The following is a 20,671-nucleotide window of genomic DNA, read 5'->3' on the forward strand; positions in this document are numbered from 1 at the left end:
CCCCCCCCCCCGCCTACACATGCACATCATCGTTGCCTCTCTCATCTTGCCTGGTTCGTGGAGAGCGATCGAAGGCGCAGGGGCTCCCCCCTGTAGCGTGGGAGCCGGAAGCCCACAGGGGGGCATGGTGGTTAAATGCGCATGGCACCACCCGGAGTTCGGGAGACGGAGTCAGCGCCCCAGACCGGGAAAGCATTTCGACACAGAGGCTAAGATCGCCGGGGAACGTCGCCGGGAGGTGGAGAACGCTGCCTGATCGCACCGAACCGCCGCATCGGCCACGCATCTGGCCGCTGGCTGGGCGCTCGTTTCGCCCCCCGCCACGCAGCCCCGCGTCCCTCCCGGCCCGCAGGCAGTCCGTTCCGACACATTCAGGGACACAGTGACAGGGCCCCAGTGGAGGGGCCCGGGGTCCCGGCGTCTGTGAACCAACACCAGAAGGGGCCGCCTACGCAATCGATACACTATCACGGCCGGGGCTGTGGGAGGGTCCCCGGCCCCCCGCGTCCCGCGGGAGACACATGCACGCGTGCTCGGATCGGACGATACAGCGGCCCTCCACACCACTTCAGAATAATGAGGACGAGTGGGCGAGAGCAGGGGGGGGGGGGGCGGCGGGGGGATTACGCCACCGGGACCCGCGAAAGCAATCACGCCAAGCAGCAGACCAGCCCGAATCCAAATCCGGAAGGAAGCAGTTGCCCGATCGTGTGAGCTCGAGGTAGGCAGGAGGACGGGACAGGGGGCCCCAGCAGATGGGGCAGGAGGGGGCGCCCGCTTCCGTTGGCAAATCGCGCACCCCGCCTCGGCGCCATAGATGAGGAGCGTGGGCAGTCGATGGGGCCGCGGCGATCCTGATCCCCCTCACAGCCCCCCCCCCCCCCTCCCGTGCTTCCCTCCCGCCACCCGCTCGCACGCCTTTGTCGTCCTCTGTCCAATCTCGCGCAGAGCCAGGCGCCCCCGCCTTTCCTCCCTCCCCTCGCCCCCTTTCCAGATCCCCGCTGCCTGCTGCCAGGCTCCCGCTCGAGTCAGCCCACACGCCCCTTTTCGATGACCATGCCAATGCCCCCGAGCGAGACGAGCCTCTCCTCCCTCGATCAGGCCTACTTCTCCTCGTACGCCGACCTGGCCATCCACGCGTCCATGCTGTCAGATGTGAGCCGGACCGAGGCCTACCGGCGGGCGTTTACCCGTGCCGGAGAGCTCGGCCTCTTTGCCGGCAAGGCGGTGCTGGAGGTGGGCGCCGGGCTTGGTGTCCTGGGGATCTTCGCCGCGCGCGAGGGCGGCGCCCGCCATGGTGCGCACCCGGTCGGCAAGATGCTGTATGCTCCCATCCATCGCCCAACTCACACGCATGCTCATGTACACATACGTCCATTCACCCGCATGCCGGTCGGCAGTATACCTGGTGGAGGCAAGTGACATTGTCCACCAGCTGCGCAAGGTGATCGCCGCGCAGCCGGCATCAATTGCCGAACGCATTACGATCATCCACTCGCGTGTTGAGGATGCCATCCTCCCGGAAAAGGTGCGCTCGATTGCAGATCCGCGAGCCACTGCCCTCCATCTGACTCCCCTCCGCTTGCGGTGCTTTTCTGCCGTTGCCCCTGGTGCGGGTGCCGGTGCGGCGACTATTGGCTCCCGACCCGGTCCTCCGCCCCTCCACTTGATCTGCCACTACCTGACACAGGTCGATGTGATCGTCAGCGAGTGGATGGGCTATGGCCTGCTGTATGAGTCAATGCTGGACTCGGTCCTGGTCGCGCGCGATAACTGGCTCAAGGAGGTGCGCATGTGCACGCCTTCACCATGCTGCTGCTCGCCCCGGACGACAACGACACCTGACACCGATGGCCGGCCATTGGCAGGACGGCGTGCTGATGCCCTCGCGTGCCACCATCTCGGCGGCCCTTCTTGGCGATGGCGACCTGGCCATGGAGCTTGTCTACGACCCGGACGCCTGCCTGTACGCCGACCCGAGCGACCCGGGTCAGGGCCGATCTCTCGGTGACTCCCAGGCGATGGCCGACCCGCTGACTTGTTTGGAGCTGCTTCAAGAGAGTGCCAGTGCACTGAGCAACTTGAACCCGGCCATCCGCAGCCAGCGTGTCGAGCTATGGCTCGCCCTAAGGCGCCAGGCCGACAACCACGCGCGCGATCTCTGGCGGCAGATCGGCCAACAGTATGATGTGGATCTGGCACCAGTGGTGGCTCCAGTGAGGTGCGCACCGGCCCGGACCGGAGCTCTGTCCCTGGCGTCCGGTGAGGATCTCCGCCTGCTTGGGTATCTTGCCTCGCCCATTTGGTTTTGACACTCCTACTGCCCTGGGGCCTGGCCGTTCGCCGCTCCGTGTCAATGTGCTTTTTCTTTTGTCGTGGGCTGCCGGCCTCAGTCGCTCCGGCGGGGATCTCCAGCCAGCCGGCCTGCTGGCCATTGGTGCTGCCGCGGACTTTGCCGCGCGTGCTGTCCCCTTTGAGGCCAGCGTGGCGACCATCCAGCCGCCACGAGTGATGACCACCCCCTCGGTCATCTGGGAGCTGGACATTGCCAAAGCATCGCGCTCGGATCTGCTGGTGTGTACATGTGATGGGGCTGGCTCAAGTGTGGCATGGCCAGAGGGCCGCGTATTCTAACCGGAGGGGGTCCTGCCTCTTGTCCCTCGTCCTCCTGCCCGGGTTTCCGGCATCTGTGCAGGACATCTCCTGCAGCATGGAGCAAAAGGTCATCCATCTGGACGTGCCGCGGGCGGTTGGGCTTTGGTTCGACGTGCATTTTGACCTACCCGCCGCCGGGCCGGCCATCACCCTCTCCACTTCGCCCTTTGAAGAGTGCGTTCCCCCATGCGCCTGGTCCCTTTGCTGGGCATGATGTCTGTGCGACTGACTCCGAAGGAACACCCGGCGGTTCTCCCCGACAATGCTGACTGTGTGCGTGCGCGGGGGCGCGGGGGCGCGGGGGCGCGGGGGTCCTCAGGACAACACACTGGATGCAGACCATCCTCCCGGTAGCCGGTTCTTTGCACTCTCCGGCCGCCGATCGGGCCCATGGGCCGCTGGTGCCTGATGCCCAGGTGTCTTTCGCTCTGCGTCTGCACCGCCCGCATTCGGGGTCGCGCTTTCTCCTACTGGACGTGGAGGGCCTCGGTCCGGCCGACAACCCAGGCCGAACCTACTGCTACAAGATGTCCTGCGGCCCAGACTTCGACATGACTGCATGAAGGGCAGGCGGTTGGAGTGTCTGAGCATGTGTGTGTGTATGTGTGCGTATTTGTATGTGTCGGTCAGCCATCTGTCTGTGTGCGTGCGTGCGTGCGTGCGTGCGTGCGCACCCGATCACCCTGCTGGTGCATTTACTCAAGGTACTTCTGGGCGCACGGAAGTACCCCGCTCTTGTTGCTCGTGCTTTTCCCGCTCTGGCCGGGCCTCGATACGTGACGGCCGGCCGCTGCCTGCTGCATGGTCCTCCTTCAGAAGTGTAGACTACGTATGTGTCCATATATATATATGTGTATGTGTGTGTATGTGTATTGTGCTTAAAGGATGGGGAAGCTCGCAAGAAAAAGCGCGCAGGCGGACGGAACGCCCCGGCAAGCGCACATCACAAGAATGCCGAGCCCCCTTCTAGTCGTCCTCCGCGCCGGAGGAGTCTTCAAAGTCGGCATCACTGCCGGAGGCCTGGTCCGTGTACCTGGCCCCGAGGGAGGGGATATGGCTGATGGAGGGCGCCGGCGCCAGGCGCCGGCGTGGCACGGCCTGGCCGCGGGCATGGCCCTCATTGGCACTGCTGCCACTGACGCCGGTGGAGCCCATGCTCCCGGCATCGGCCATGTTCCCGGTGCTGCCCGGGGACCCTTCCCCGGGGAGGACTGTCCCGGCAATGGCGGCTCTCTGAAGCAGCAGCTGCTCTCGCTCCTCCTCGTCGGTGTCCTCGAAGCGGATGATGGTGATATCTTGGTCCTCTGGCAAATCGGACTTCCACTGGATGCCCATCAATTGACCCGTGTCCAGGGAAATGTCGCACAGGAAGCGCCCGGTGGCCTCGTTGAAGCTGGGCGGCCAGTAAAATTGCGTGGCCCAGTTGGTGTTGCTGCACATTTCGGAAGACCGCTGCCCGGCAATCAGGGCGGCTTCCATGATCTCCGGATCTGTCAGCACCCGGGGCGGGGCCGTGAGGCTGGCGTCGAGTGCATTGCGTATGCTGGCGGCCCACCGGACGTCCGTCCGGAGGGGGACATTCGTCTGGGCCACCGGCACGGGCCCCGGGCTGGGTCCCGGGCTTGGGCCGACTCCCGGCACCACGACCGTCGCCGTGTCGGGGGGCCTGGGCAGTCGCAGCAAGTCGGCCGCCTGCTGCTGGCCCACCTTCCGGGCCCAGAACCGAGCCAACACCCGGGAGGTGGACAGCAGGGTGGCCGTTCCATCGGACGCCGCGCAGCTGGGCACGATGCAGGAGTATGGCTTGTCTTGAATGCTGAATGTTTGCTGGGTGGGCGAGTCCTCCGGGAGGATGCCCAGCGAGGTGGCCGCATTCCGGGGGCTGAAGTTGGGCGAGTTGCCGGGCTTCCCCGGGGCCGCGGTGGACCCGGCCTCCGGCGAGGCACGACCATCATCATGCACCGGGCACGGCCTGCCCGGGGGGGTGGGCCCGGCTGCCTGCACCGGGGCATTGACCTTGTCAGGCCCGACGCCGGCCGGGCCGCCATCGGCCGCCACGCCGGCCCCGGCGGCTCGCCATTCCGGGCCGGCGGACCCCAGCAAATCCGCCACAATGATCTCCAGCCACCGGGTGGCCAGGGCATCGGTCCGGCGGACGGCCTTGCGGATGTGCTCGGCAATGGCCGCCTCCAGCACCTCGCGCCCGAGCTTCGGCAGAGCCCGGCGAACCATGGTATACAGGGCGCTGTGGCGGTCGCCGCGAATGTTGGTCAGCTCGAGGGCCCCGATGCTGACGCGCACGCGCTTGGTCTTGAGCAGGCTCCGGACCCCGGCCAGGCTGGCCAGCGCGGCGGCCGGGTTGCCGAAAACCCCGCCACTGGCCAACGATGCGCCCCGGCCCCCGCGCAGGCCGAGCATGCTTTCCACCAGGCGCGCCGGCTGGAGATTGGTCGATACCCACAGGTCGACGGCCATGTCGCGCACGGTGACATCCACGTGCCCGGAGTCCCGGAAGCGAGGCCATGTCTGGCGCGAATAGCGGAACCCCACGCGCGGCACCTCGATGGTGACGCCACGCATGCTGACATGCGTGGCGCAGGTGAAGCTCCGTCGATGGGCCTCCCGCCGCCGGCGCTCGGCCAGCAGGTCGTCCAGGTACTCGGCCGCATGGCGGCTGCGCATGCCGAGAGCATGGATGTGTGCCGCGCTGGCCCGCTGCCGGAGTACACTTGCCTCCGTGGACCCGGGCCCGGGCCAATCGCCGGCTGGCCTGCCGCCGCCGCCGCCGCCGCCGCCGGCGTCACCGTCCAGGGGGTCCGCCGCGGCGGAACTATTGGCAGCCACCGCCGCCGCCAGGGCCTGCGCCGCCTGGCTGGCCTCGAAGCGTGCGGCCTCCAGGCGAAAATTAAACTCCTGCTCATCCTGCGCCTCGAGGCTGATGGAGCTGCTGGAGCTCAGCAGGCTACTGGCGTCGGGACTGCTGGGGCCGCTGCTCTGGCTGCCGGCACCTCGGACATCCTCATCGTCAGTGCTGCTGGCCGAGCCCGAGCCCCTCAGGGCCGAAGCCGAGCGGGCCTTTCCGCGCCCGGCATCCAGCCAGCTGACACCGACGCCCAAGCCTGCGGGGACATCGCCGGCATGGGCACCGGACGCGGCCCGGCGCCGGGCCTCCTTGTTGACACGCTGTATCTCCCGGCGCTGGGCGCGCACGCGCTCGCGCCGCCGGCGGATGGCCTCCTTTTGGCGCCGGGCCCGGTGACGCTCGATGGATGTGGCCTGGCGGAGTTCGCGCTCCTTGCGCTGCTCCCGGGCCATGTTGCTGCGGAGGTAGTTCTCGGCACGGGTGCGGGTGCGCACTCGGCGCTCCTTCTCCAGCTGCACGCGCCCCTGGTGGTCGGTCTTCGGGGTCCGGACGCCGCGCTCATTCATGCCGAATGGCCGTGCCGAGTGCCATGCCTGTGCCGGGCGCGACATGGTCGTCGCATGGGTGGCGTTCGAGGCGTGGGCTGCCCCGATCATGGCCGCCTCCAGGGGCATCCCCCCACCGGTGACGGATGTGGCACCGGCCATGCCGCCAAGATGCTGGTGCTGCTGCTGCTGCTGCTGCTGCTGCGAGGCCGAGCCGGGTCGCATCTCGGCGTCCAGGCGCGAGGGGTCCTTGCGCGATGCCTCGACTTGCCGGTCAAAGGCGCGGCCCGGGTCCAGGTGCGAGACACTGCGGTTGGAGATGCGCACTTTGCGCGGGGCGATGGCCGCCCCCCGGACGACGACCGCGTCGAAGGCATACTCATAGTCGCCGGACCGGCCGGCGATCGGCGGCACGGCCACATGCACCAGCTGGTCGATGACCATCGGCAGGAGGAGGCCGCGCAATTGGCCGGCAATGCCGGCACGCAGGCCAATGCGCCGACGCCCGCGACGAGTGCGCACCGGGGCCCTGATGGCGGCCTCGACGGCCGCGCGCTCGGCCAGCTCCGGGCTGGCCCCGGCGTCGAGGGCCACCGCGCGGGCGGTCTCCGCCGCAATCGACACCCCGAACTGGCTCCACTCGTCGGACCAGACAAACATGGCGTCCAGCAGGTCGCTCAATGACCGGGTCAGCCGGTGGAGGGTGGTGTCGGCCGCCAGGCAGGACAGCAAATCCTCCACCTCGCGTGACAGGCCGAAGAGCATGGTCCGATACCGGAGCAACACCCGCCGGCTGTCGGCGAAGAGGATGGCAATGGCCCGCTCGAAGGCCAGTCGGGTGTGGAAGGCGCCGAAGGGCTCGCGTGGACCGGACACCTTCGGCCCGCCGGGGACATGCTTGATTTGGGGCGACGCCGTGGCCGCCACCGAGGCGGCGGCTGTTTGGCTGATGCCAACCGTGCGACAGGCGCAGCCGTACCGCTGGCAGCGTTGGATGCCGGCCGGCCGGGGGAGCGAGCCATTCAAATCCGCCGAGGCCCGGGGCCCGGACACCCGGGCCCCCGGCGGAAGACCCGACACCGGCATGGAGCAGGTGCATGCGCTGGACCGGCCCCGGCGCCGGGGCTTCCGCCCGCCAGGGGGGCTGCCGCCGGAGCTGGGCCCAGGTGCCGTCGGCTCGGTTCCCTTTTCATAGCCAATGCCAGCCACCACCACGAGGTTGAAGCGCCCGACGCCATAGCCCTCGATGAAGTTCCCCGGGCGCTGGAGGGCGCTCATGATCAGGCACCATGTCCCGTGGAGGAGGAGCCCGAGCTCGGGATCGCGCTGGACCCGGGCCCCGAAGGCCCGCCAGCCATTGACCAGCGGGTCGAGGGATCGATTCATGGCCAGCGACTCGAGCAGGCGCTGGGCCGCGGCCCGGGCCCCGGCTTCGGCTTCGGTTTCGTGGCCACGCACGCGCACCCGGCGGCGCTCCTGCCGCGTCAGTCGCGGGCTCACTCGGGGGAAGTCGTCCACGGTGAAGGGGTCGTCCGGCCGGATGCCACCCGGGCCCGGGGGCTGGCTGGAGGATGCCCTGTGGGGGAGGGCTGCTTCGTCGGCGAATTTGACGCTTGGCCGGGGGGGCGGCGGGCCACTTGGTGGGATGGCCGCGGCCGTGGCCGCGGCATTGCGCAGGCTCACGCCGGCCGACGGGCTGGCCGGGTTGCTGGTCGGCCCCTGCGAGGCCACCAGCGTGGCCAGCGAGTCGACCGATGCCATGTTCTCCAACTCGGTCGAGGCCAGGGCGGCTTCCTCATCCGGGCGGGTGGCCGCGCCGCCGGACGTGGGCGGCATGCCGGCCATGGCAAGTGCCTCGCTGATGGCGGCCGCCGGGGCGCTCCCCCGGCGGCGCCAGGGCCAGGCGCCAGCATGCCGGGCCCCCTGGTCGCCGGGCTCCGGCGTCGGGGTCACACTGGCCGGGACCGTGGTGTCCCCTCGCCGGGCCGGCATCGACGGCACGTCGGGCCCCCTTGCCGGGGGGGTGGAAAGATTTGGCACCGATGCCCGGCGCCCTGCGAGCCGGGAGGGCCCCGCACCGGGGCCCGGGGGCGCGTGCGACGGCGACGCCGGCGGCGGCGACGATGAGGAGCCGCCCTGTAGCTTGAGCTTGCGAAGGATCTTCCCGAAGAAGCCACTTGGGGTGGTGCTTCGTGAGGTCGCCGGCTGGGCACCGCCATCGACGCTGGGGGCGGAGTCGGTGGTCAAGGGGGCATTGGCGGAGCCGGCGGCGGACGCCCCATGGGTGGCGGCGGGCCGCGCGGCGGTGGAGGAGGACCGGGCGGCTGCGGCCGCGGCGGCCGCGGCGGCCGCTGCGGCCCCGACCGGCCCCTGGCGACGGGCCTGCTCCTGGTCCCGGCGGTCGCGCATGGCCCGGCGCGTGTCATAGTGCGACTCGACCATGAGCGATGCCAGCATGGCCACGCTTTCGGCCCGGCGAGGATTGGCCTTGGCGCGCTCGATGAGATTGACCAGGCGGCGGATCATGTCGCGCTGCTCGCGCGGCGTGACCCGCGCATCGGGCGACAGGAACCGCGGGTCCACATTGCACAGCCGATCATTGTCGAAGCCCGGCTTGGGGGGCTGGGCCTCGGCATTCGGCCGCGGCGGTGTCACCGACCCGGCCTCCGCTACGACCAAGCGCCCGGGCGAGCGCTCGACCTGGTCCCAGGCCTCGGCCGCGGCCGGGCTGATGGCCGGCTGGCCCAGCATCAAGTCTCGCGGGCTGAGGGTCACCGGGCCGTCGCCGCCGCGGCCGATAAAGCTGTCCGTCAGGCTGACGCGGGCGTCGCCGCGGGCTGTGGCCCGGGCGCCGGACGCCGCGTCGGGCGAGGAGCCGGCCGCCGCCAGGGCCTGGCGCTTTTCGGCCAACATGGCCGCCGCCACCTCCGGATCATCGGTGGCCTTGGGGATGTGCGCCAGCAGGGAACGCGCCTGGCCATGCCCCGGCTTCGGCGACACGGGCGTGAGGGGCCGAGCATGGGCCGGGGCGCTGGGCGAGGGGGCCGCGTGTGCCGGGAGGACCGGCGCGTCGGGCACCAGGCCGGCTGTGCCCGACGCCGGGAGAACCGGGTTGAAGATGATGCCCGGGCCCTTGGGCCCTGCCGGGGGAGGGGCCGTGTCGCCGGGGCCCGGGCCCTTGGTGTCGGCTTTGGCCCCGGTGATGGTGGTGGCCAGGTCGATGACCAGGCGGCTGTCGGTCCGGTCGGCGCCGGCCTCGGCGGCGCGGGCCGCATTCCCAGCCAGGGAGGCGAGATTCTCCCCACGCATGGCGGCCGCCACCTTTTCGGCGCGCGACAGCCCCGGGTCAGTGACCAACTGGGCCAGGCGATCGCCGAGACCGGCATATGCCGCGGCGGCGGCCGCCCGTTCGGACTGCTGGCCTTCCAGGCTCCGGACCATGTCGGCGGAACCGCTGTACAGGGCATCATGCATGAGCCGCACCGAGTCCGTGACCAGGGTCCGGAGCTCGCGATCAAAGATCAGGCTCCGGGTCAGGGCGAAGAAGTCCACCCGGACAATGCCCAGGGCCCGGGCCGACCGGTGGGCATAGAAGGGCCCGAGGGCCCGGACCAGGCGGTCGGCATCGGACATGGCGGTGCCGATGCCCCCGTAGCCGGCCTCCACCAGCCGGCGCTCGGCCTCGGCGGCCTTGCGCGCCGCGATGTTGGACACCCGCGCATCGCGGACCAGCTGCTGCAGGGCCTCGTCGCCGTTCTTCTCGACGAGGGTCGTCAGCAGGGCCGCCAGAAAGGCATCCAAGGCATCGACAAAGGTCAGGGGATTGGCCGGGGGCAGGCTGGCCGGGGAGATGGGCATCGATTGCAGGTTGGGATGTGGCCCGGGCCCGGGCCGCGACCGGTCCCCCTCGCGTGTGGCCCATGCCCACCGGGGCCCGGGCCCGGCCGGCGCCCCGGAGCCCGGAGCCGCCCCACTCGGCACCCTCGGGGGAAAGATGAAGCGGTTTTGGTCGGCACCACGCAGGGGCCCGGCATAGCCGGTGTGATTGGTCCGACGGGGCGATCGCCCCGGCGCGGGCCCGGTGCTGGATCCGCCGAAGGGGCCGGCGCTGGGGGGCCCGGCCGGGCCGCGCGTTCGCCCGGCATCCGGGCCGAAGAGCCCGGTCTGGCGCAAGCGCGCCAGCGTGGCTCGAGCCCGTGTGAGGATCAATTCCAGCTCGCTGTTGTGGGGAACCAGCCCGCGGCGCATTGCCAGGCCGGCCTGCAGGGCCGAGGCACGGCTGGCTGCCTCGGCGGCGTCGGCGGCCGCGGCCCGGGCCATGCGCATGGCCCGGAGCCCTCGCTCGGCCCGCTCCTGGCTCCACCGTGCGTGGGCCTGGCGGATTTGTTTGATGCGCTCCTGTCGGGCGGCGGCCTCGGCCGACAGGGGCCCCTGAACGGGCGGATCGGCGGCGGCGGCGGCGGCGTCAGCGGCGGCGGCAGCGGCGGCCGTCACCCCGGCCGAGGCGCCTCCCTGGCTGGCCGTGCTGCCCCGTCGGCTGGCATCATTGGCCGGGGCAACCCCGGGCTGGGGGGCCCGGGGGGCCCGGGGGCCATGGGCGGGCCGGGAGCGTGGCGTGGCGGCTGGCGGGGTGGCGGCGGCCGCACGCCGGGCCCACCCACGTTCTTGGCGACTGGACTTGGGCAGGCTGCCCTCGGAGCGGCTCAGGAGGATCGGCCCGTCCTGGGACACGAGAGACCCCGGCTGCCGGCCATCGCGCGCGGGGCTCTCGGTCCCAATGCGCAAGGGTAGCGGCCGCTGGAAGGACAGTCGCCGGCGTTGGGGCGCGGCCTCGGCGCGGGTGTCCACATTGGATGCCTCGGCCACCAGGGTGTCGGTCGAGCCGGGCGCCGGGGCGGGGACACTATCCTCGGTGTCCGCGGCCCCGGGGGCCGGGGCTGAGGCAGGCATGTGAACTGGTGCGGCGGTGGTGGCGGCACCGGCGGCGGCGGCGGTGGCGGCGGTGGTGGCAGCGGTGGTGGCGGCGGCGGTGGCGGCAAGGTCGGCCGCCCGGCGCGCTGCCTCCCTCGCCACCGGCCCCATGTCCGCCGGCTCCTGCGGCGACGGGGGGTCGGAGCTGGGAACATCCTCGACGATGATGCTGGGCGCCAGGGTGGCATTGGAGTCATTGCCATCGGCCTCCTGCGGGGCCAGGGTCTCCACCGAGCCGGGGGAGTGGGCCGCCTGGGCATCCAGCACCGGGAAGCGTGCCAATGGCGATCCCAAGCGCGGGAGATGGCCCAGGGAGCTGGTCCGACTGAGGGGACCACCAGCAGGCGGCTCCAGCCCGGTGTTGGTGGCCACGCGCAGGGCCGCCAGCGGGCGCGGGCGCCGGGGAGGCACCATGGATGCTATGGAGGCCGGGGCCTCGGCATTCAGAGGCGGCGGCCGGCCGTGGGCAAGCTCAACCAAGTCGGCCAGCGACCCCTCGCGGGAGAGGCGGCGGAGCTCCACATCCAGCGCCTGGTGCACGGCATCCGCATGGCTGAGCCGGGGGCTCCGGCCGCCGGAGGGCGAGGCAGGCCCCTCATCGGCCGGCAAGGCATGGGCAAAACTCCGGCCCGGGTCTGCCAGCGCGTGGGGCGCTGGCGCCGGCGACTCCTGTTGGTGTTGTTGCTGCTGCTGATGTTGCTGCTGCTGATGTTGCTGCTGCTGGTGGTGGTGCTGTTGGTGCTGGAGGATCGGGGGGGCCCGAAGCTCCGGGTCACCTCCCGGGTCGCCAGTGGCCATGGTGGCCGCGGGCGACGCAGGCGCGGAGGCCTGCTTCAGGGGCAGAGGTCCGGGCGGGTCCAGGCGAGTCGCGGCATGGCCTCGAGGGCCGGACACAGGGGGGAACGTGCTTGCCCGGGTGGTCGGGCTGCCGGTATTACTGTGGGAGGGGGAATCACTGGGCGACGAGATGCCGGGGATCATGGATCCATCCATAGGTAGGGAATGTGGCGGGGGGGGGGGGGACGGTGGAAGGCGCAGATCGGGCGACCCGCGACACCGGGAGGGTGTGTGTTACAGGGAAGACTCCGATGGAGGCTACGCCGAGGGAGGATGCCCCCACCAGTGGATTGCAGAGGCGGAAAAAGCAAGTGGCAGGAGGGCAGCGGGGGATGGAGAAGGGTGCTCCCTCCTGGAGTCCCCTCCTCGAGGGGGGGGCTTCTTGTTTCCCGCTCCCCCTCTCCCCTTCTCTGTCTGGCCCTGCTCCTCCGCAAAATTGAATGCACGGCGAGGGAGCCAGACCGTGAGAGGGCGAGAGGGGGCCTGAAGCGCCATCTCCATGCCTTGCCCTATTCCCCCCCCCCCCCCCCTCCTCCTCCTCCTCCTCCGCCTCCTCCTCCGCCTCTTCTCCTGGCAAAGGGGCACGCCCGATGCCCGGAATGCGGGAAGGGCCTTTTTCTCTGGCCGAACAGACTCCCCACGCAGTTGTGGGCTTGGGAGGGGGGAGGGCCGGACGCTCGAAAGGGCATTGCTCCCTGTGTGTCGTCGGCACCCCCGGATGCGCCGCCGCAGCCATCTAGATCTCGAGGAACCGCGATGGGGCGGGGCGGGGCGGGGCGGGGCGGGGCCGCGGGCATCGGGACACATGCGCGCGAATGCATGAAAATGCGTGGGCGCACGCGTTCCTTCGGCCCCGCTCCCGCCATGAGGGAGCCGGTGACATCGGCCCGGGGCAGGACTATGGACAACCGCGTCCCGATGTCACCCCCGCCGAGGGTCGCGGATTAAGCCTCGAGCGGTTGTGGTGTGATGGTTAAGGCTAAACTGAGTGGGTGTGGTGCGTATGTCGGTCAGGTGATTGTCCTCCTCGGACCTAACTCCCTGGACGTGCCGTTTACATGTGCCGGCTTTTTCGGGGAGCCAAACTAGGGTTTTTCATCGGGGGCCGCCCCGGGCCGGCGGCTGGCGGGCGAGGCAAAGGGAGGCCCTCGGCACAGGGCGCGGCGGCCCGGGACAGAAACAGAGACAGAGGAGGCTGGGGGAAAGTGGCGGTACTACGAGGGGTGTCGCATTGTCCCACACTGGTGGGTGTCCCCCCCCCCCCCCCCCCCTCTCGCCTGGCGTGGCACGAGGCCGGCGACCGACTAGCATCCCCCGCCCCCCGGCACCCCGGGGGGCGGGGCGGGGCGGAAGAGGGGCCAGCCATGTGGGCGCAGATGGACATGGTTTCTCTTGGGGGTTTTACGCGCGCGCGCGCGCGCGCAATCGCTCCCTTTCCTACACAAGGAACGACAGAGGGTGCGCCGGCTGTCTGGTGCCGGCGCCTCGAATGATCGACCAGGGCGGTGGAAACGTGCCTGGGCGCCCCTCGCGCCTCCACTTGCGGGCTCCCTTGCGCTCTCCCGTGTGTTCTCCCGTGTATTCTCCCCCCCCCCTCAGGGACTCTTCGGGAACATGCCGCCTCGTTGGAGAAGCTGGCAGTGCCTGGCGCGACAAAGGAGATGCTGGTGCTGGTGGCCCCGTGCGAAAAGTGGGGACGGGCTGTGAGGGACTTCCCCCTCCACGGGCTGTGTTTCTTGGAGGGTGGCAGGGCGGCAGGCGGGAGGCCCGTGCGGCATGACTCCACAGGCCGGGGGGGGGGGGGGCCAGGCACCTGGAACGCGGGCCAAGTTGCAAGTGTGACACCCACTCATCATTCGACGTGGGGGGCGAAGTATGGGGCGGGGGGGGGGGCAAGGAAGGCGGCGCCGCATTCATATGGACCCGAGGTCGCGTGGGGCCTGCCTCAGGCGAGAACAACTACATCTGGTGTCCTTTGCTCCTCTGTATGTCTTTTGCCCCCCCCCCTCCCTCGCTCCTTTTCCCTCCCCGCCTGTCTGCTTGTGCGCCGGATGCTGGCTTGCGCACGCGTGCGGCCCCTGGACAGGGGCGCCATGCTGGCCGAATCTCCCTCCCCTCCCCTGTCGGTGTTGACTGTGCTGATGGGGCCCCGTGCTGGGGCGGGGGGCGGGCCATGTGCATATGCCTCGGCGCGGTCAGCGCCCTGTGGCATGGATGTGCCCTGCCCCCCTTCGTCCTCTCCTGCCGGCCTCCCTCGCCGGCCCCTCCCTTTCCCATGAACACGCTGTCGATGGGACCGGGGAGCGGGGGCAGGCCGGGGACGATGAACGACAAGCACACACACGCACACCCAAGATCCACATCCTCTACGTCGCAGCTGGCGATCATGCCGCCCCACCGCAGCCCACTCACACGATACCCTCTCTCTACCCCCCCCCCCTTCCCACACGCGCACACAGCCGACGAAAGCACCCATTGCAGTCACAGACAGTCATGTCTCTCTTCCGCCTTGCCACCTCCGCCACCCCGGCCATCGCCCGCTTCGCCGGTATGCAGCCCCTCCGTGTCCCACCCCGCCCCGCTCCATTCCCCCCCCCCCCCTCAGGCACCTGACCCCTGACACGCATGCACACGCCCAGCTGCCCGCGCCTACTCCACCCAGGTGAGCGGCCGCCTGGCCGATCTCCTGCGTGCCGAGCACGACTACGAGACCAAGCACGTCGAGGAGCCCCCTGCCGTGCCCGAGGGCTTCTCCATCGTCACCAAGCCCGGCTCGACCAACGTCATGATGACCTCCAAGTTCAACGACGAGGAGGTGCAGATCTTCTTCCAGGTCGCCAAGCAGGACGATCCGTCCGAGGGCATGGACGACGAGGAGGGCGGCGAGCAGTTCAACAACCAGAACGTCCCCCACGCCCCGTTCGTGGCCAACATCATCCGCCGCGGCGGTGAGAACCCCGGTGTTCTGGCCTTCGAGCTGATCGCCGACGACGGTGACATCTACATCGATGGCATCTACTTCGGCAAGGACATCGACGTCATGCTGAGCCGCGAGCTGAACGACGAGTACAAGCGCTCGCTCATCTACTCCGGCCCCAACTTCAACACCCTGCCGGAGGATCTCCAGCGCACCTGGTTCGAGTTCCTCGGCGAGCGCAAGATCGACGCCGCCATGTCGGACTTCATTCCCCAGTACATTGACTACAAGGAGAACAAGGACTACATTGGCTGGCTCAACGACATCAGCCGCTTCCTCAAGTAAGCACAAGTGCACACCAAGCAGCGCGCGCGTGTGTGTGGCTACCACCCTATCTCCCTCCCTCTGTGGGCCCCTCCCCGCCCCCCTCCTGTCTGTGCCCTGGCGTCGGTGCGTGTGCGCCCGCCCGCGCCCGCCCGCCCGCCCGCCAGGGTGTGCATGTCTGTCGATGGCGTGCGGAGAAGAGAGGGGGCCGTCGCGCGTCGCGTCCCCTTCCCCCCTTCCATGTGTGCGAGTGCGCACGTGCACCGCGCGCCTCCCTCCAAAAATCCCCCCCTTTGCCCATGACATAAACCCGCAATACCTTGTGTATGTGCCCCGCATGCGCGAATGCGTATCTCCCTTCCCCTTGTCGTCCTCCCTTTGTGTGCTTATGTGCGTGTGCGTGTATGCCCCCGCCCCATGCATGGGGGCGGGCGGGGCGGGGATCGAGAGACAGAGAGAGGGAGGGAGGCAGGCCGTCGATGTCGCCCGGGGGGGGGGGGGAGAAGTGATGGGCCCCGCTCAACCCGATGTTGGGCCCTCCCTCGCTGCCTGGGAAACTGGGGAAGACCGATGACACGCGCCCTGGGGGCGGCCTGGTGCTGCGGGGCCACGCCCCCTGGCCGAATTCCTGCGCTGGCGGCCGCGAGGGGGTGGGGTGGGACCGTGAGGGGAGAGTCGGCGCCCTGGGCCCAGGCGGCCCCCACGTCTTCAGAAACGGGGGTGCCCGGGGGCCGGGGGAGCACACACACACACACAACGCCACGAACGTACGGGCAGGGAGGGGGTCGCCCCGTGGGGGGGGGGGGAACCACCGGCGGAGGGGCGCCCGCAGGGCAGGTGCACCCCGCGGCAGAAAAGGGCTGGCTCCGGAGGACAGCCGACCGGGGGGGGGGGACGGAAGCGCCACGCACACGGAAGCGCGTACGGCGATATACCTCTTTCCTCTTTGGCTGAGTAACAAAAGGAGCGCCAGGATACCCCCCACCCCGCGAACAGGCGTCAGGGCCGCATGATGGGGCGCGCGCGAGCCCCGGCAACAGCAACCTCGTTTCCGCAATGAGAAAGGAGGTCGTGGGCCGTCCTGCGGCCGAGGGGGGCGCACACGACCGGCCGCCAGCGGCGAGTGCGTGCGCCACTGGGGCCCCCCTCCCCTGTGCGCGGCCGGCTGCCGGAGAGGAGGACTTCCCCCCCCCCCCCCCACACACACACACGCGCCGGGCCTGGATTGACAGGGGGAGGACACAGCGGGAAAGGGAAGCACACACCCGGCACACGACCTCTGCCCTGGGCGCCAAAAGCTGGGGAGGGGGGGGAGGGACACTCGGGTGGGGCATAACCCCCTCCCCGGGAAAACGGCAAAGAGAGCCACACAGACAAAGGGGCATCCCCCTCCCCCACTTACACACGTTGCGCCACCGCGCCCGGGGGCGAGATAATCCCCGCACGAGCATGGAATCACACACCCACAGGCAGGGGGAAAGAGAGAAGGAGCGACGCGGGAAGAAAGAAGTGGATGGATGGCCCCCCCACCTGCCGCCTGCGTGCGCAGGCCTCCCCCCTCCCCCTCGACCCGCGCGCCGCTCTCGGAGAGAAGAAAGGAGACGGCCCAGGGGAGATTACGCACGCTCGCTTCAGGGGGGGCGCGCGCGCGCGCGCGAACATGGTGGAGCGGAGGGCAGGACAGGGGGAGAGAGAAAGGGAGAGACTTTCAATTATTAAACTGTGTGGTGTTAAAAAAACACCGGGGGGGGTTGGGGGAAAAGAGAGAAGAGAGACGCGGTGGTGCATGTGCTATTTCCGGAAGCACGACCCCCGACGCGGGGGGGTGTGCTAGCAGGCGGCTACATGGCACGCAGGGGGGGTGTCACTCTGCCTTGCTCTTTGGGTGGGGGAGGGAGGAGAGGAAGCGGCCCTCTCGGACGAGAGAGGGGGGAATATGTGCGTGCGCTCGCGGGCATACACATATGGCCCCCCGCTCAGGCGGAGAGCGGGACACCCGAGCACATTGGGCGTGTGTGAGGCATTTAGTTGATGCGCTCACCACGGATGCGGCGGGCCAGCTGGATATCCTTGGGCATGATGGTCACACGCTTGGCGTGGATGGCGCAGAGGTTGGTGTCCTCGAAGAGGGAGACCAGGTAGGCCTCGGTGGCCTCCTGGAGGGCACCGATGGCGGAGGACTGGAAGCGCAGGTCGGTCTTGATGTCCTGGGCGATCTCACGGACCAGGCGCTGGAAGGGGAGCTTGCGGATGAGCAGCTCGGTGGACTTCTGGTAGCGGCGAATCTCACGCAGAGCGACGGTACCGGGGCGGTAGCGGTGGGGCTTCTTGACACCGGAGGTGGGGGGGACGGACTTGCGGGCGGCCTTGGTGGCAAGGTGCTTGCGCGGGGCCTTACCACCGGTGGTCTTGCGGGCAGTCTGCTTGGTGCGGGCCATCTTCGGAGAGAGGGGAGGGGGCGACGGGAGGAGGGGGCTGGTGGGTACACACAGGAAGGAATACACAACAGTTGGGGGTGCTGATCCATTGGGGAAGAGGGTTACCGATGACGGGCGCTTATATACTCCCGACCGGCCCACGGGCCGGGGACCGTCGCGCAAGCGGGTTCCAAAATCCCCGCGGCGCTCGACCCGGGGTCCGCGCACCCCCCTCCCGCCCCCCCCCCCCACACAGGCGCCCGAGGCCGCGGGCGCGGCGACGCGCACCCGAAGGGAGGGCAACACACGAGCCCCGCCCGCCCTCCAGCGACGCCGGGGGTCGCCGGGGCCCTTCGCCCTGGACGGGCTCTGTGGGGGGACACGCCCCACCCCCGGGCACGGGGCAGTACTCGACGCCGCTAGCCCCCGTCTCCCGGGGGGGGGGGGCGAGCGGCGAGACAGGTACGACGGCCGGGGCCAGCGCGCCGCTGCCAGACCCGGACCCCGGAGCGTGTGCCCGGCCGCTTGCCGTGATTGACCGGCGCCGGGCGTTGGCGCGGCCAAAATCACCGGGCGGGGAGGGTATCGCGATAGCGGGCGCGCGGCGGCCTCCCCCCCCCCCCGGTCGGGCCGGGCCCGTAGACGGGCGCGCGCCAAAACACCGGCCCCTCCCCCGGCACCCGGCGCCCGAGCGCGCGCGGGGAGAGGGGGGCGGCACGCCCGTCGCTGGGTTCCAAATGCCACTCCCAGTGAATAACCACTGGAGCATGTGCGTGCACGAGCGCGTGACCGTCCACTTCGGACCCTCTCCGGGGGGGGGCGGGGGGCGGGGCTCGGCTCCTGACACCCCTCGGCTCCCGGGGAGGGAAGATTGGGACACGGTCAGCACGATCGAGGAGATTGGATATGCTGAGAGGGAATATATATCCAGCACTTCTGGTGTTTTTTCGTTGATATCCCCTTTGTTCGGGCCCCGCCGGATTCGCACCGGGGGGTCGGGGGGCCGGGGAGAGGCGCGGGCCCCAGGGGCGGCCTACAGACATTCCCCGGGAAATGGTCCCGACGTCCGCCCCGGCGGGCGGGCGCGCAGCCTAGTGTTATTACCTGAGGGCACATTTGGAACCCACCCACACACTCTCCGCTCGGCATGCCCCCGGGCGTGTATGCGGGCGTTCTCCCTGCCGCCGTCGCCCCCACGCGCGGCTCCTGGCCTTTGCCCTGTCCCTCGGGGGTGGGGGTTGTTCCCCCTCCCCCCCCCCCGGGAGAGGGGCGCGGGGCGGGTGGCCGCTGGGCGCGCGTGCCCGGGGTGTGGTGGGGGGGGGGCCAGCACGCGCGGGACCAGCACGCGCGGGACCAGCACGCGCGGCGGCCCATCTCCGGGAGGCGGGGCGGATTCCCCCGGGGGCGCCGGGCGGCCGCGCGGGGGCTCCGGCTCCTCGGCGGGCGGATCTTTGGAACCTGTCGCTCGCAGGCTCGGTATATTTAAGCATGGGCCACTTGGGCTCACTGTTCAAGGGTTGGTCATCCCCTCTAGTATCTCACACTCAGGCTTGCCTTGTGTGATTTCCCCTCTCTCTTCTTCCTTCAACCTCCTCCTCTCTCCCCCCAACAACTGTAATCATGTCTGGCCGTGGTAAGGGTGGCAAGGGCCTCGGTAAGGTCGGCGCCAAGCGTCACCGCAAGGTCCTCCGCGATAACATCCGCTCCATCACCAAGCCCGCCATCCGCCGTCTGGCTCGTCGTGGTGGTGTCAAGCGTATCTCCGCCCTCATCTACGAGGAGACCCGCTCCGTCCTCAAGATCTTCCTCGAGAACGTCGTCCGCGACTCCGTCACCTACACCGAGCACGCCAAGCGCAAGACCGTCACCGCCACCGATGTGGTCTACGCTCTCAAGCGCCAGGGCCACACCCTCTACGGTTACTAAGCGTCTGCTTCGCCGTGAGCACGCGCCCTCCCTCCGCCATGGTCCTCCTCCTTGGCGCGCGATGGGCAGTAGAAAAAAAAATATCCAAAAGCCTCAGTATCTTCCCTTCGTGTGTGCTGCACGCGCCGCGTGCGCGCGCCCGAGCACGCCTCCCCCGCCTCGCTCCTCTAGTAGCAGCGACGGCCTGAGTCGGCCAAGCAGTGTCCTCTGAGACTCTCTGCTTTCCTTCTCACCCAACACAACCCCCCCCCGGTGTTTTCTAACACCACACAAATTAATAATTGAAGCTTCTCCCTTTCGCCCTTTCGCCAGCTGTCTTCCCGCTCGGGGGAGCGGCGGAGAGAGGGGCGACTGCCGCGCGTCATCCCATTCTCGCCTCTTGTCAACCGGTGTGCTGGCCATTGGCGCGTGTCCCTCCATGCTCGTGTGCCCGCCTGGGTGTCGGCTGGGCCCCGGGTGTCCATTTCCGGCTGGCCGGCATTCTTGGGGTCGGAATCCCGTCAACGGGCGGGGGGGGGGGGAGGACGAATCCGCAAGCGCATGAGATCGGCCTCCTCGGCCGCGAGCATGCCCGCCGGCCAATTTTGCGCGGCCCCTCGCCCGCCCCGGAAAGGTGGCCTCATCGCGCGGGGCGCGTGTGTGCCCCCAGGTTCCCGGGCGCATGCGACCCTCGGGGGGGTCCCGGCGCTCCCCTCCCCTCCCCGGTGTCCCCTGGCGAGAGGCGAGCGAGTGGTCTGTCGCCCCGCCATGTTGGACGATGTTCATCTAATGTGTGTGTGTGTGCCTGCCGCCAGGGGACAGGCTGGCCGAGGGAGAGAGGCATCCCCCCCGGCACATACGGCCCGCGTAGGGCGCACCATCCCGCCGGGGAGGATGGCCCCCCCCCCCCCCCCGACGACCCCAGCATCTGCGCCCCGCCCGGGAGGGAGAGGGCACCACAAAGTCCGTGCCTCCCCGCCGTGACAGCGCGCGGGACTTGGTGCGGCACCAGGATGCGCCGTTTTCGCCAGGCCGCCCCTGCCACGGTCAACGGGCGGGTGGGTGGAGGGGGGGGGGATATGACGTGCTCGGGCCGTATATTTGTGCCCTGCCTTCTGGCGCGCCCCCCGCGTCCCTCCCCCACCCCGGCAGCGGCGGCGGCGGCGGCGGCGTGATTCGGCCGGTGACACAGATCCAGCTCAGCACTGGAGCCCGGTTCCTGGGAGCGGCTCCCGCG

General features: G+C 69.9%; 5 protein-coding genes across 5 annotated transcripts; 3 read left to right on the forward strand and 2 right to left on the reverse strand.

Moving 5' to 3' along the window:
- The first annotated feature begins 876 nt into the window (after positions 1 to 876).
- On the forward strand, positions 877 to 3,521 carry H696_04896 (hypothetical protein). Its single transcript, XM_009498760.1, has 7 exons — positions 877 to 1,297; positions 1,401 to 1,528; positions 1,691 to 1,786; positions 1,869 to 2,221; positions 2,394 to 2,574; positions 2,696 to 2,829; positions 2,975 to 3,521. The coding sequence occupies exons 1-7, from the start codon at positions 1,051 to 1,053 to the stop codon at positions 3,216 to 3,218; spliced, it is 1,383 nt and encodes a 460-aa protein (XP_009497035.1). The 5' UTR covers positions 877 to 1,050; the 3' UTR covers positions 3,219 to 3,521.
- A 100-nt stretch (positions 3,522 to 3,621) lies between these two features.
- H696_04897 (hypothetical protein) lies at positions 3,622 to 12,027 on the reverse strand (the record flags this gene model as incomplete). The annotated part of the gene is made up of 1 exon (XM_009498761.1): positions 3,622 to 12,027. The coding sequence occupies one exon, from the start codon at positions 12,025 to 12,027 to the stop codon at positions 3,622 to 3,624; it is 8,406 nt and encodes a 2,801-aa protein (XP_009497036.1).
- A 1,776-nt stretch (positions 12,028 to 13,803) lies between these two features.
- H696_04898 (hypothetical protein) lies at positions 13,804 to 15,475 on the forward strand. The gene is made up of 3 exons (XM_009498762.1): positions 13,804 to 13,856; positions 14,331 to 14,419; positions 14,511 to 15,475. Exons 2-3 carry the CDS (start codon positions 14,365 to 14,367, stop codon positions 15,131 to 15,133), a joined length of 678 nt encoding a protein of 225 aa, XP_009497037.1. The 5' UTR covers positions 13,804 to 13,856; positions 14,331 to 14,364; the 3' UTR covers positions 15,134 to 15,475.
- Positions 15,476 to 16,809: 1,334 nt separating this feature from the next.
- H696_04899 (histone) lies at positions 16,810 to 17,637 on the reverse strand. Its single transcript, XM_009498763.1, has one exon. It carries the CDS (start codon positions 17,548 to 17,550, stop codon positions 17,137 to 17,139), a length of 414 nt encoding a protein of 137 aa, XP_009497038.1. The 5' UTR covers positions 17,551 to 17,637; the 3' UTR covers positions 16,810 to 17,136.
- Positions 17,638 to 19,063: 1,426 nt separating this feature from the next.
- On the forward strand, positions 19,064 to 19,750 carry H696_04900 (histone H4). The gene has a single exon (XM_009498764.1). It carries the CDS (start codon positions 19,150 to 19,152, stop codon positions 19,453 to 19,455), a length of 306 nt encoding a protein of 101 aa, XP_009497039.1. The 5' UTR covers positions 19,064 to 19,149; the 3' UTR covers positions 19,456 to 19,750.
- The last annotated feature ends 921 nt before the right edge of the window (positions 19,751 to 20,671 follow it).

Source organism: Fonticula alba, assembly GCF_000388065.1.
Source record: "Fonticula alba strain ATCC 38817 unplaced genomic scaffold supercont2.8, whole genome shotgun sequence".
Lineage (NCBI taxonomy): Eukaryota > Rotosphaerida > Fonticulaceae > Fonticula > Fonticula alba.